General features: G+C 57.7%; 1 protein-coding gene across 1 annotated transcript; it reads left to right on the top strand.

Moving 5' to 3' along the window:
- The first annotated feature begins 1,305 nt into the window (after window positions 1-1,305).
- On the top strand, window positions 1,306-3,277 carry LOC119098758 (putative cytochrome P450 6a13). Its single transcript, XM_037221786.1, has one exon. The coding sequence runs from the start codon at window positions 1,431-1,433 to the stop codon at window positions 2,964-2,966; it is 1,536 nt and encodes a 511-aa protein (XP_037077681.1). The 5' UTR covers window positions 1,306-1,430; the 3' UTR covers window positions 2,967-3,277.
- The last annotated feature ends 8,919 nt before the right edge of the window (window positions 3,278-12,196 follow it).

Here is a 12,196-nt window from a genome sequence, read left to right on the forward strand (position 1 = left end):
GATGAAACGGTAGAATATATGTCGTCTTCAGCAACACGGAACTGTTTGAAGGAATGTGGACCAGTTCCACCTAACGCTTAGCGGCTCTGGAAAAAGGCTGTTCAGTCTGCTCCAGGCTGAAATATTGTGCGTGAAAAGACGTACCATTTTACTCATGCTCGATGGATGTCTAATGGGAATCATTATGATCAAATAGTAGCTGATACCGGCAAATGACGTGCCAACTTCCACACTTTTCCTCAGGAAGCTCATGGTATTCCATCATTGGATTCATTTGGTCATGCCATGTGGCTTGGACAATGGACGGCATAATCGTGATGAAGGACCTCACGTTGACAAATACATTGGGCTCAATATTTTGCCGCTATTCGTAGCGAAGCATGAATTCACAGGAATAGTGGAAAACTGCATGGAGCTTTCGAAGCCTAACTCACAGAATAATATGGTTATGATCGACACGAATGAATTATTTGTACCTGCAGTCGCACGGGTCCATTGATATTGACACTAACGGGTGATAATGCGCGTCCCCAAAGCAAAGGTGAGGTGTGTTTTCACAGGCATTGAGTGGATTTCACCCTGTTGACGATGACTGGACGGAGAGCGTGGTGGCATGCCGCTAGGCTGTCCTTGGAACCACTTCAGCTTTTCATTAATAAACATCGGTCAAGAGGCCCATCACCGGTCCAGTGACAAGACCAAATGTGGTGCCCATTCAGTCATGAGTACGCCCACAGCATGTGCTTCCCGTCGAAGGCACTGGGAGAGTGCCCGCAACAAAACATAGACATTCCAGGTAGCTCCTTGTTTATTCCGCCAAACCGTAATTTCCATTCATCCGCCTCATTGCATATACGTCATCCCACTCCTCTTATTCGGTATGCCGTAGCTATAGCATGTGACTGTGCAGGCGGGTGGTGCGCACTAGGGAGCATTGTGCGCACTCATGCGAACCTGCGTACGCCTATATGCGAAACGTTTGCGTGCGTCGGCGTATGTGTATGTTGCCCGCCCTTACTGCCAGGGTGAAAGGCAGGCGACGCCATGCACTCCCAGCAGCTGAGTGCGTCGAACACCCAATGACGACCCGTTGACGTGCGTATTTGCGTATGCGGTGTGTGCGTATGGGCATAAAAATTTGCGCGCCACCATGGCTGCGCGCGCGGTTTGCATCACGAATATTGCGTCAGCAACTTAGCATTACCCGTCAGTTGGCCGGCTGCGAGCGCTGTGTCCTTGGTCTCTGTTTGGGTGACGGGGCGATACGGAGGCTGCCGCCGCGGACGCCTGTGGCGGGCCAGAATCTCTCCGTGCCGCGCGTGAGAGGAGGCCGCCAGGGTGGCCTTGAGCGTCGGAGACGGGAGTGCACGGCGGCAGTTGACATTCGTAGACGGCAGGGTGAGGCGTGTCCGCGCCTCTTACGCGCCGCCATGGTCGGGTGGGTGAGTTCGGTGGTGTTGTCAGTGCTCTCCTGGCTCTTCTCACCGCTGCCGTTAGCGGTGCTGGCCGTCTTATTCGTCTGCGTCTACTTTTACGTCACCAGGCACTTTGACTTCTGGAGATCCAGGGGAGTGTCGGGCCCGACCGCCAGGTTTCCCTGGGGCACGGAGATGGGACCGCCGTTCTGGACCCCCTTTGTCACGTTCGAGGAATGGCTTTACCACAAGCAAGGTGGTAAGAACATCTGCGGCTATTTTGAGCTGTGTTTGCCAGTGCTGTACGTCGGGAACTTGGACCTGATTCAGAGGATCACAATCAAGGATTTTGAGTACTTTACAGACCGGCGCGAGTTGGTGCTCTCAGAAGTTCTCAGTGAAATATTGCTGGCGCTGAACGGCGAAACGTGGAAGGACGCTAGGTCCGTGATGTCACCAACTTTCTCGGCCAGCAAACTCAAGGGCATGCTTCAGCTGTGCCTGGAGAACGCCTCAAATCTGAACGCATACGTGCAAGATCAAATGAAGATGAATGGTGAGATCGAACTTAAGGACTGCTTCGGTCGGTTTACCATGGATAATATCGCTTCCTGCGCGTTCGGTGTCAACTGCAACTCGTTCAAAGACACCAACTCCGAATTCGCCAAGAACGCGCAGGAGCTTTTCAAAACTCCTCGCGGATATGCTGGCTTGCGGGCCATACTCATCCGTCTGTTGGGTTTGAGGTCCGTGCGCCTGCTACCTGACCCCATTGAGCGCGTCAACGCATTCTTCAGACGGATCGTCAAAGACACTTTAAAGCGGCGCGAGGCCGGCAACTCGCGCAAAGACTTTCTCCAACTGCTCCTCGAGACCAAGGACAAGAACGGCAAGCGCATCCTCAGTGACAGCAGCATTGTCAGCCAGTCGGTGATGTTCTTCATCGTTGGCTACGACACGACAGCCTCGCTGCTAGCGTTCGCCGCGTACTGCCTGGCGACGTCGCCTGACGTCCAGAACGCCGTCCACCGCGAGATCGACGACGTCCTGCAGCGCCACGGCGGCCAGCTGACCTACGACGCCGTGGCAGAGATGACCTATCTGGACCGGGTGCTGTCCGAGACGCTGCGGCTGTACCCGCCGGCCATCCGCATGGAGCGCCAGTGTAGCCGAGACTACACATTGCCCGACACGAACGTGCATATTCCGCGCGGCACAACCGTCCAGATGCCGATCTTGAACATCCACCGCGACCCTGAGCACTACCCGGACCCTCTGCGCTTCGATCCGGACCGCTTCCTACCCGAAGCGAAGGAGGAACGCCACCCGTGTGCCTTCGTACCCTTCGGCAGCGGGCCGCGCAACTGCATCGCCATGCGTTTCGCGCTGTTCGAGGCGAAAGTGGCATTGATTGCCGTGCTGCGGGAGAACCGGCTGGAGCCGAGCAAGCGGACGCCGCCGCCGCCCATGCCGCACAGCGAAGAGACGTTTCTGCTGACCCCCAAGGAAGGCATGGGCTTCCTGCGCGCGGTACCCCGTGAGATGCAGTAGGCGCCCGCTGTCTGGTCGGGGGCCAAGTTGGCCAAGTATGACCCACTTACCGAAGTGCAACTTTCAACTCTGGGTGGAGTGAGATGCCACGTGGAATGTCATCTCTGCAAAGTGGTTGACTTTGAAGTAAGCTACTGAACGATCAGACCAAGACTTCGGCACAAACGCGCTTCGGAGGGTAACAGCTGTGTATGGGAATGGCCCCTTGATGTCATTGGTCCATAGAAAAACGGCAAGTCGAACATTTTTCATGGAGTGGGTGCTTTGGCTGATAAAAATAAGGGTTAATATAATAATGAAGAATGTACTTAGCATTCGTGGGTTCTGCAGCATCGGTGGGATGATAGCGATAACGCAGATAGCTGTAATCTGCCATAAACTGAGTGGCAGTAAACAAAGCCAAAGCGTCGCACTGAGAGCTTGATAAGGGTTCGAGAGTCTTATCAGCGATGCTGATAGATCACAGCACTGCACCTTAGTCGTGTAGCTGTCCGCGTTCCTGAGGGCGGCTGAGCGCCGTCCCTTCAAGACTGTAACTCGAGCGCCAGTGGGTCCGCGCCAGCCCGTAATTGGCTGGGTACGGGGAAGAGCTGGGCAGCCGGAAGCTGGGTCCCGACAGCGGCTAACGGACGAGTGATGAGGCGAGACCCTGCCCACCGATGGCCAGTAGCATAACTCATAAGCTACACTCAGCGTCCGGGAACCTAACCGCTGTGTTCTGTTATGATTTTTTTTACCAGTGAGACCATGGGCTTGGTGAGTCTGATTTCAACTATGAAAACAGTTTTCAGCTTGTTGGCACTTGCATGAGCTTGCTCAACCCGGTGTGTTTCCTGCATCATTGCTCTCTGATCGCAATGCAGCCCTCCCCACTCCAGACACATCGAAAACGTTTACGTCGTTAGCTTGCAAAAAAGCTTGAGAAACACGTCTAACGCCAGCTCAGACCGCGACAGTCCGGCAACGCAGGACAGCAGACCAACCATCGAGACGGGGAAGGGAGCGGATAATCACAAAAGCAGCAGTGTAGGTCGATGCGTGCATCCAATCACAGGCTGTTTTGCACGAACCACGGGAGCGCCCGTTCTCGGGCGCTTCAAGGATAGTTGTCACGTCTCGGCAACCAGAGATCACATACGCCTCAACTGCATCGAGTGACACCACTAATGTTGTGACGTCTTGTAGTACGTATTAGGCATACTCAAACATAAACGCAAATGTCTCGCGCATGAAGATCACCCGTCTCCCACACGAACTTCGAGCAGGGCGCGGGCTAAATCCGGGGAGAAGCCTGTTCGTTGTCGTAATTTGGCGACGAGTGGAATTCTTTCTCTCTGTTCGGTTCGCCTCTAACAACTAATATTGTACAACTACTCCGATCTAGGCTGTGCAGTTTTGTTTTTTATGAGGAATTTAGAAGCCACTGCGTGCCATTTTGTCTCCACTCTCTTCACTGTGTCGTACCATTATTGACGGTGATAGGCAAGAACGCCTTTGATGTCAAGCTCCTAGAACTCAGTTTGACGGGATCCGATGGTGGTAATGTGATCAGAGCCGCACGTTTGAAAGTAATTGAAGTTTGACTACGTGCAATTCGCTCACCTCGCTCAGCATCGTTGCAACGCTCAGCATCTTCGAGTTGACTTCAAGAACTCTTGCCGACTACGCTGCCATCGCGCTGTTATTATGGGACCTTGGCTGCCACCCCGTCTCGCATCCGTAGCGGCGTATGATGTTTACCTTTGGTATTTTGCGGACCTAGCAGCCCAGTGATAAAACTTCTCTCATTTGGTAGCTTTCTAGCAGATTTTCTCCACAAAAGCGTTTTAATATAGACTGGAATAAATATGCGGCTGGGACTTGCGCGGTATTGAGGCCAATACGAAATTTCTTCAAATGTATTCATGAAATTGCGCTGTAAAAATAACGGTGTGGATACGTTACGATAACTCTGGTGTATGAATTGTATGTGCTACCTTTTAAAAAAACCATCACATGCATGCTTATCGTTAAAATGTTGTTGCGCGCCTGGAGGTGCGCATAGATCTTTGTTAACACGCGCCCGGGTGGCCGGCTAGATACCCTTCGCTCGGGTGGGTGGGGTGGGGGGGGGGGGGTGTCAATTCAGTCCCCCCCCCTGAGATATCCGGAACCAAGAAAGCTAGAGACACCAAATTACGAGGCGTGTTGACCTGTACGTGACTCACTTAGGTCAAATTTTGAGCTTTCTAGGTCATGATCTTCAGGTCAAATAAGGCCAAACAAGGTCAAATTCCAGGTTGGTCTCCAAAGTGCCCTCAGAACCTAAGCAATTGTTCCTAAACAAAGGTCACAAACCCGTTTGAGGTCAGGGACCTTGTTTGAGCTTTTCAAGGTCATTGTGACCAAAATCATACAATATTGCTCTGAGTTTTTCAACCGAATAAGTGACAAAGATTACGCTAGGCAGTATGTGTTGTCTGCGCGGGCGAGTGTCTCGGGTTCCACCCGCTATCAAAAAATACGACGGATGCTTTGTGCTTCAAACCCCACACGCGCACGATACGGAGTCTTGACGGCAACTGCATTTCTGTGCTGCCACACAAAATGTAACGAAACACGGGGCTGCCAAATCCCTGCGTCACTTTCCCTGTATGAAGGAAAGTAAGGCAGGTACATCGCATCCCAACACCTCCCCCCAAGACGCTTACGGAAGGGGATGACGCGAGGCGTTTAACATAGGCCCAAGGTTAAGATAACTCTGGGCTGAACGAGCTCAGGCTGCGGCAAAACAAGAAACACACGAGGGCTGCCGGCTGACACGTGGAGGGGGGGGGGAAGGGGGTCGTTCACACATACGTGTACATCGGGTCTGACCACCTGATGGACAGAAGATGTGGTCGGCGGCGGATCCTCGGCTCCCGCGGGAGCGGGGGCGGGGGGGGGGGGGGGGGGGGCGGCGGTGCCGCCCCAGGCGCCGGGTCCGTGATGGGCGTGATGTCAGACGCAACGCCCGTCTGGTCGCCGGCCAGGCTGGGCGGCGAGTCGGCGGCGACGTCTGGAGACCCAGCCGTGCTCGACACCGGGTCTGGCCACCAGACAGACAGCCGCCGAGTGAGTCAAGGGGATCGGAGCGGAGGTGGCAGCGACAACATAGGCGCCGGTCGTGGCAGGCCGCCGGTCAAGCTGGGCGGCGCGCTGTCATTGACGATCTCTGGCTCGGCGGTGCTCGGCGCTGAGCGGTCCTGGTCTCCGGCGTCATCGGGGCAGTTCAGGTGCTCACTGGGCACGGCGCCGGCGGCGCCATCATCTGGTCCATCCACTCCGTGATTCTGACTGTCGCTGGTCGTCGCGCTGTCCTCCTGACTGCCGGCGCTGGCAATCAGGGGTTTAAGCAGGCGGAGGAACGGACGATTCCGCCAGAAGATGCGGCCGCTCGGTAGCCGGACGAGGTAGTCACGCCGCGATCCGGCGCCAGTGACGGTGCCGATGCGGTCCCGCAGATGAGAGGTCGGATCCTGGATGAGGACGTGCTGTCTGACCCGCAGCGGGCGATGACACCTCGCTGACTTGCCATACCGCTCTACGGAGCGCTCCAGAAGTTTTGCCGCCTTGGTATCGCAGTCGTCCGCGGCCTCCCGCCAGCGTTGAGGGAACGCACGGTGGTGCACCGTGACCGCTGAACGCAGCGGGTGACCGTACAAGATCTGCGCTGGAGATCGGCCGTCCGCCCGCGGGTTGTTTCTTAGCTCCTGCAGACCGGCTGTGAAGTCGTCCGTGTTCAGGTCTCCGCCGGCGGGGGTTTTCTGCACGAGCCATTTGACGGCCTTGACGGCCGCCTCTGCGTGCCCCTTGGACTGCGGGTAGTGAGGTGTCGACTGTTGATGGTCCACACCCCACCGGCGGAAGAACTCACGGGTGAGCCGGGCGCTGAACTGGGGCCCTCCGTCGGTCCTCATGTAGGCCGGTACGCCGTTGACGGCGAACACGCCGCGTAGGCTGCTCACCAGGTAACTGGCGAGGATGACGCCTCTCCAGTTACCCGTGACACGAATGGCCAGCCAGAAAGGTGGTCAACGTAGACCAGGAAGGTCCGTCCGGCCCAGGCGAAGTAGTCCACGGAGACGGCCTCGAACACTCGCGAGGGTGCCTCCTCCGTCATCATGGGTTCTTTCTGCTGACTGGGCAGGTGCAGTTGACATTTGCTGCAGGCGCCGATGAAGTTCGTGATGTCCTGGTCCACCCGGCGCCAGCACACCGCCTGTTGTGGCCGCCTCTTGGTCCGCTCGACGCACTGGTGGCTGGCGTGAAGTTTCTGGAGAGTGGCGCGACGGAGGCACTGCGGTGCACACCACCAGGCCGTCATCCACCGTCAGACAGTCTCGGAGGCCCCAGTACGGGCCCAGCAGCGGGTCCAGCAGCGTCCGATGCTCTGGAAAACCGGTCAAGATGGCCTCTTTCAGCGCGATCATCTCCGGGTCCTTCTCGGCGGCGGCGCGGGGTTCTGACAGCGCGACGTCTCGGAGCGGGCTGGCGCCACCGTCGGTGTCGGTGTCGCCACTGACGAGCCTGGCGACCATGCTGGCGGTCTGGTGACTGACGCCTTGTTCCGCTTCCTCGTCGTCAGGTCATCCACGGACGCCCGAGACAGCGCGTCTGGGATGGCGTGCAGCTTTCCCTGCCACCAGGTGGCGACGGAGTTGAACTGGCTGAGTCGCCCCCGGAGACGCTGCAGACGAGGGTTCGCGATGTCCGCAATGCTTTTCGAGTTGAGAATGGGGATCAACGGCCGATGATCCGTCACTACCTCGAACTGCTGCATACCGCTGAGATATATGCTGCACTTTCGGCACGCCCACGCCAGGGCCAGCAGCTCGAGTTCAGTCACTACGTAGCGTGACTTATCTCCAACAGGAACCGAAATCCGCACTGGGTCAGGTGCCACCGGCCAGCCCTGTTCAGCTGACGGAGACAGAAACCGAGACCGCCGGCGCCGGCTGCGTCAGTCTCCAGCACCGCCCGTCGCAGCGGATTGAAGAAGTCCGGCACGGGAGGCGACAGCAGCGCCATCTTCACGACTGCGAACGCCTGATCGTGGGCCGGCATCCATAGCCAGGCGTTCCGCGGCCGCAGCGACGTCAGAGAAGTACCCCAGCTGGTTGGCTAGGCCGAGGAATGATCTCAGGTCGGTGATGTTGCTGGGCTTCGGGAACGAGTTCATGGCTCGAATATTCTTATCGTCAGCGGTGTAGCCAGTCGAGCTGATGTTGTAGCCACAGAATTCTGTTTCCGCTTCCGCGAAGCAGCACTTTTCCGGGTTCAGGGTGATCCCATGCTCTTCACACCGCTGAAGTATTTGGCGCACATGCGCCGCATGAGCTTCGTACTCAGAGTCATAGGCGAGCACATCGTCCACCACTTTGCAGGTGTTCGGGGTGTCTACCCGGGCGGCATCGCCGCGCTGGTTGTACACATCGCCTGAGCTGACGATGCCATCGGGGCCCACTTGTACCTGAACCTGCCCCACGGCGTGATGAAGCACGTCAGATCTTAATCCTCCTCTCTGATTGGGACCTGGTGGTAGCCGGCCTTGCTGTCCAGCTTGGTGAAGACTGTCGCGCCAGGCGTGATTGCCGCCACCGCGTCTTGCGGCGAGCGGACTGGGTAGGCCGGCCTCTTCGCGAATCGATTCAACTTCGTAAAATCGACCGTGAGGCGGCAGCCTGACGCTGCACTATCTGGCGACCGCTTCGCCACCAGGACGATGGGGTGACACCACGGCGTGGAGTGCTCGACGGGCTCTTTGATGCCCTTGCTGAGGAGGTCGTCCAGCTGCTCTCTGACATCCTGTCTCCAGCAGAACAGGACGTTCCTCGCTGTCGATAGCGCATGGGGAACGGCGTCATCTGTCAGCTCGATTCGCATCGGTTCTCCCACCATCTTCCACAGAGGTGATTGGACGTCGAAAACGCGAGGAAACTCAGCCTTCAGTGCTTCAAACTTATGTTTCCGTTGCCGTGCCGAGGGGGCACCACCGGTGCTCTGCTGTGCCGGGGCGTCGCCGCCGGTTCTCTGCCGTGTCGGGGCGGCGCCGCCGGTCCCAGCGAGGCGCTCCGGCTGTGTTATGGGTGGTTCCATCTCTGTGTTTGAGGCGAGCCGGCTTCTCGCTGCTTCGACGTAGCCTCTTGTGCGGCGCCGTGCGCCGCCGCCACTGACACCGTCGGCCCTGTCCCGGCACCGGTAGCGCTGAAGTTGGCCGCGCCGCTGTCCGGGACAGACGTGGTCCCGGGGCGCCGGTGCCCGGCGGTAACGCTGAAGCTGGTCGCGCCGCTGTCCGGGACAGACGTGGTCCCGGGGCGCCGGTGCCCGGCGGTAGCGCTGAAGTTGGCCGCGCCGCTGTCCGGGACAGACGTGGTCCCGGGGCGCCGGTGCCCGGCGGCCGGCGGAGAGCGCGCCGCGGGCGATGACACAGCGGTGACATGCTGATCCGGCGTCGGCCGGCGCGGCGGACCGCTGCTGACCTGTCGAATCTGCGCCGGGAAGCTCGGAGGGAGTATGCCGAGCTCCATGCAGTCGTGCCAGGACAGCAGAGGGCTGTGTAGACCGCGAATTACGGACAAATCCACTGTCCTGACGACGTCGCCCACCTGCAGTGCGACGCTGCCCGTGCCGACGCACTCCATTTCCCGGTTGTCGGCGTTCAGCAGACGGGTGACTGGCGGCTGAAGGTCCTCACCACGCAGGCCCATCTCTTCCGCGCTGCGAAGCGATAGGGCTGAAGTCTCAGCTCCTGTGTCCGGTGTCCATTCCGTCTCCGACACGCCGCCGTCCGCGTGGCGCAGCTGCAGGCGAACGCGCGGGGTCCGACGGTCCATGTGTCCTCGTTGCAGCACGTCAGCTACGTGTTCCGTGCGTCGGGTTGACGGCTCGCGCTCCGAGCTCGCTTGGGCGTGCGCCACCAGCGACATCCGCCGGCGACCGCCCGTCGACCTCGCATGGCCACGCGTCGGTGTCGACGGACCGCCGTCACGGCCGGCCCCGGTGGGACACACAGCGGTGAAGTGTCCCACTTGACCGCAGGAATGGCATCTCCGGGACGCCGCCGGGCACGTTGCACCGTCGGCATGGTGTCGCGCAACGACTTCCAACATGTCGGCCCGGCCCGGCCGTCTGTGCCCGGGACGCTGGGGCTGCGGCTGCCGGGGCTGACCGCTCGGCTGCGCGACCGGCGGTAGCTCGAAATCTTTGAAACCGCCGCCGAGCCGCCTATCGCCGTGCTGCTGTTCGCTGCATTTTCCGGCGCCCGGCATATGTCGACGGCCTTGCGCAACGTCAGGTCAGGCACCTCCAGCATGCGGCGGCGAGCCTCCTCGTCGTTCTTGCCGACCACCAGCCGGTCGCGCAGACGATCGTCGTAGCAGGCTGGGCACAAATCACAAAACGCAGCGATCTCACGGAGGGCGCGCAGATATTCGTCCACCGCCTCTCCGCGCTCCTGTATTCGGGTATCGAAATCCCGGCGGTCCAGCACAGGATTTCGTTGCCGCCGCAGATGCGCGAGCATTGCGGTGATAATCACATCAATGTCCTCCTCGGTCGTGGGTATGGGCAGACTGAAACGCACGACTCTCAGCCACTCGTCATCCAGCGATGCCAGCAGCGTAGCCCACTGCCCGGCGGGCGGCAGCTCCGACAGGCGCTCGGAGACGCGGAACTCCTGGAACCGGTAGCGCCACGCATCAAAGTCCCGCAGGGATGCAGAGGGCGGCAGCCGCGGCGCAGAAACAGTCGATCACCGGCGCGGCGGACCACCACTGGCTGTTTCATTTGTGGCGCGTTGAGTCACCTGGCTCGCTGGCTGCGCGGTGGCTATCCCCGGTGACATGAGCCGCGTGATTAGCTCGGTCATCTGCTGTTGCTGCACCTGCTGCATCTGCTGTTGCTGCATGACCAGCTGTGTCAGCACATCATTTGTGGACGTCTTGTGCTCCTCCGCGGCGGCCTGCGTGGGCTGTAAAACCGCTGGCGGCGCCAGCGCCGCCACCGCCGCCACTTGCGCTGCTGCCGGCTCGGCGCCCGGCGGATCCTGTGCCGCCGTAATGGAGTTTTCCAGGGCAGGATCGTGTCCTGCCAGCTGCACCATGTTATGTCCGCGAGGGCAAGTGTCTCGGGCTCGACCCGCTATCGACAAATACGATGGATGCTTTGTGCTTCAAACCCCACACGCGCACGACACGGAGTCTTGTCGGCAACTGTATTTCTGTGCTGCCACACAAAATAAACGAAACAGTGGGCTGCCAAATCCCTCCGTCACTTCCCTGTATGAAGGAAAGTGATGCAGGTACATCGCATCCCAACAGTATGCTCCCAAAAACAAAATGTCGACCGAGGTCATCTTGGGTCAATAACCTGTTCTGACCTCTGAGAAGTCAATGGAAGATGTAAAATGCAGTTCCTGCTATCAATAAATTCGAAATGAACACCAAAAACTATACCATACAGCAAGCCCTGGAATAATAAATCAGGTTGGTTTTGACCTTGGTCTGACCTTCATACCTGGCCTTAGGTCAACGTACTTTGTTTATCCAATATTTGCGATGCCTTAGAAAGCATCTCAGAGATGTATGGCTTCGGCAAACACTCCGTTGTTGTATCAGATGGAACGATTCCCGAGAATTTCCTTAGCTGAAACCATGGCCTGACTTTGACCTGCCATAGATCAGCGACCCTACAAGGTACATCTAATTTTTATGTCAAACAATCCGCTATTCAATTGTCTACAGCTATGCAGAATTTGGCGCGGCTACGCCGCGTCGTTCGGAACCCATTCTGAAAAGTCTTTGGGGGGGGGGGGCAATTTGAGCCCCCACCCGAGCGCGTGTTAATGAATGTATGTCGCACAATGTAAGCCAGTGTAACTTCATGAAGCAATTCTTAATCCCCATAACAAGTGATAAATAACGAGCCTAAAAAAACGGTTTAACTTAAATGTGCGCAAATGCGTATTATTGATTAGTGTCATTATCTGATACGTGCGGCGAAGCACTTCCCCCATGCAGTCTGAAAGTGTGATTTAATCCCAAATCGATAAATTCCCCACAGTGGTAAAAGAGCGCAGTCTGAAAAAAAACATACGAATAGCGAACACAAGATTACAGGTGAAGCTCAAACTTTCCTGTAATTTGACTGCGCAAAACGTAAGGAACGTTAAACGCAATAGCACGGTGTTAATTAATGGCGTTGTGCATTTA

This window comes from Pollicipes pollicipes, unplaced genomic scaffold, assembly GCF_011947565.3.
Source record: "Pollicipes pollicipes isolate AB1234 unplaced genomic scaffold, Ppol_2.1 Scaffold_4740;HRSCAF=5597_pilon_pilon_pilon, whole genome shotgun sequence".
Taxonomy (NCBI): Eukaryota; Metazoa; Arthropoda; class Thecostraca; order Pollicipedomorpha; family Pollicipedidae; genus Pollicipes; species Pollicipes pollicipes.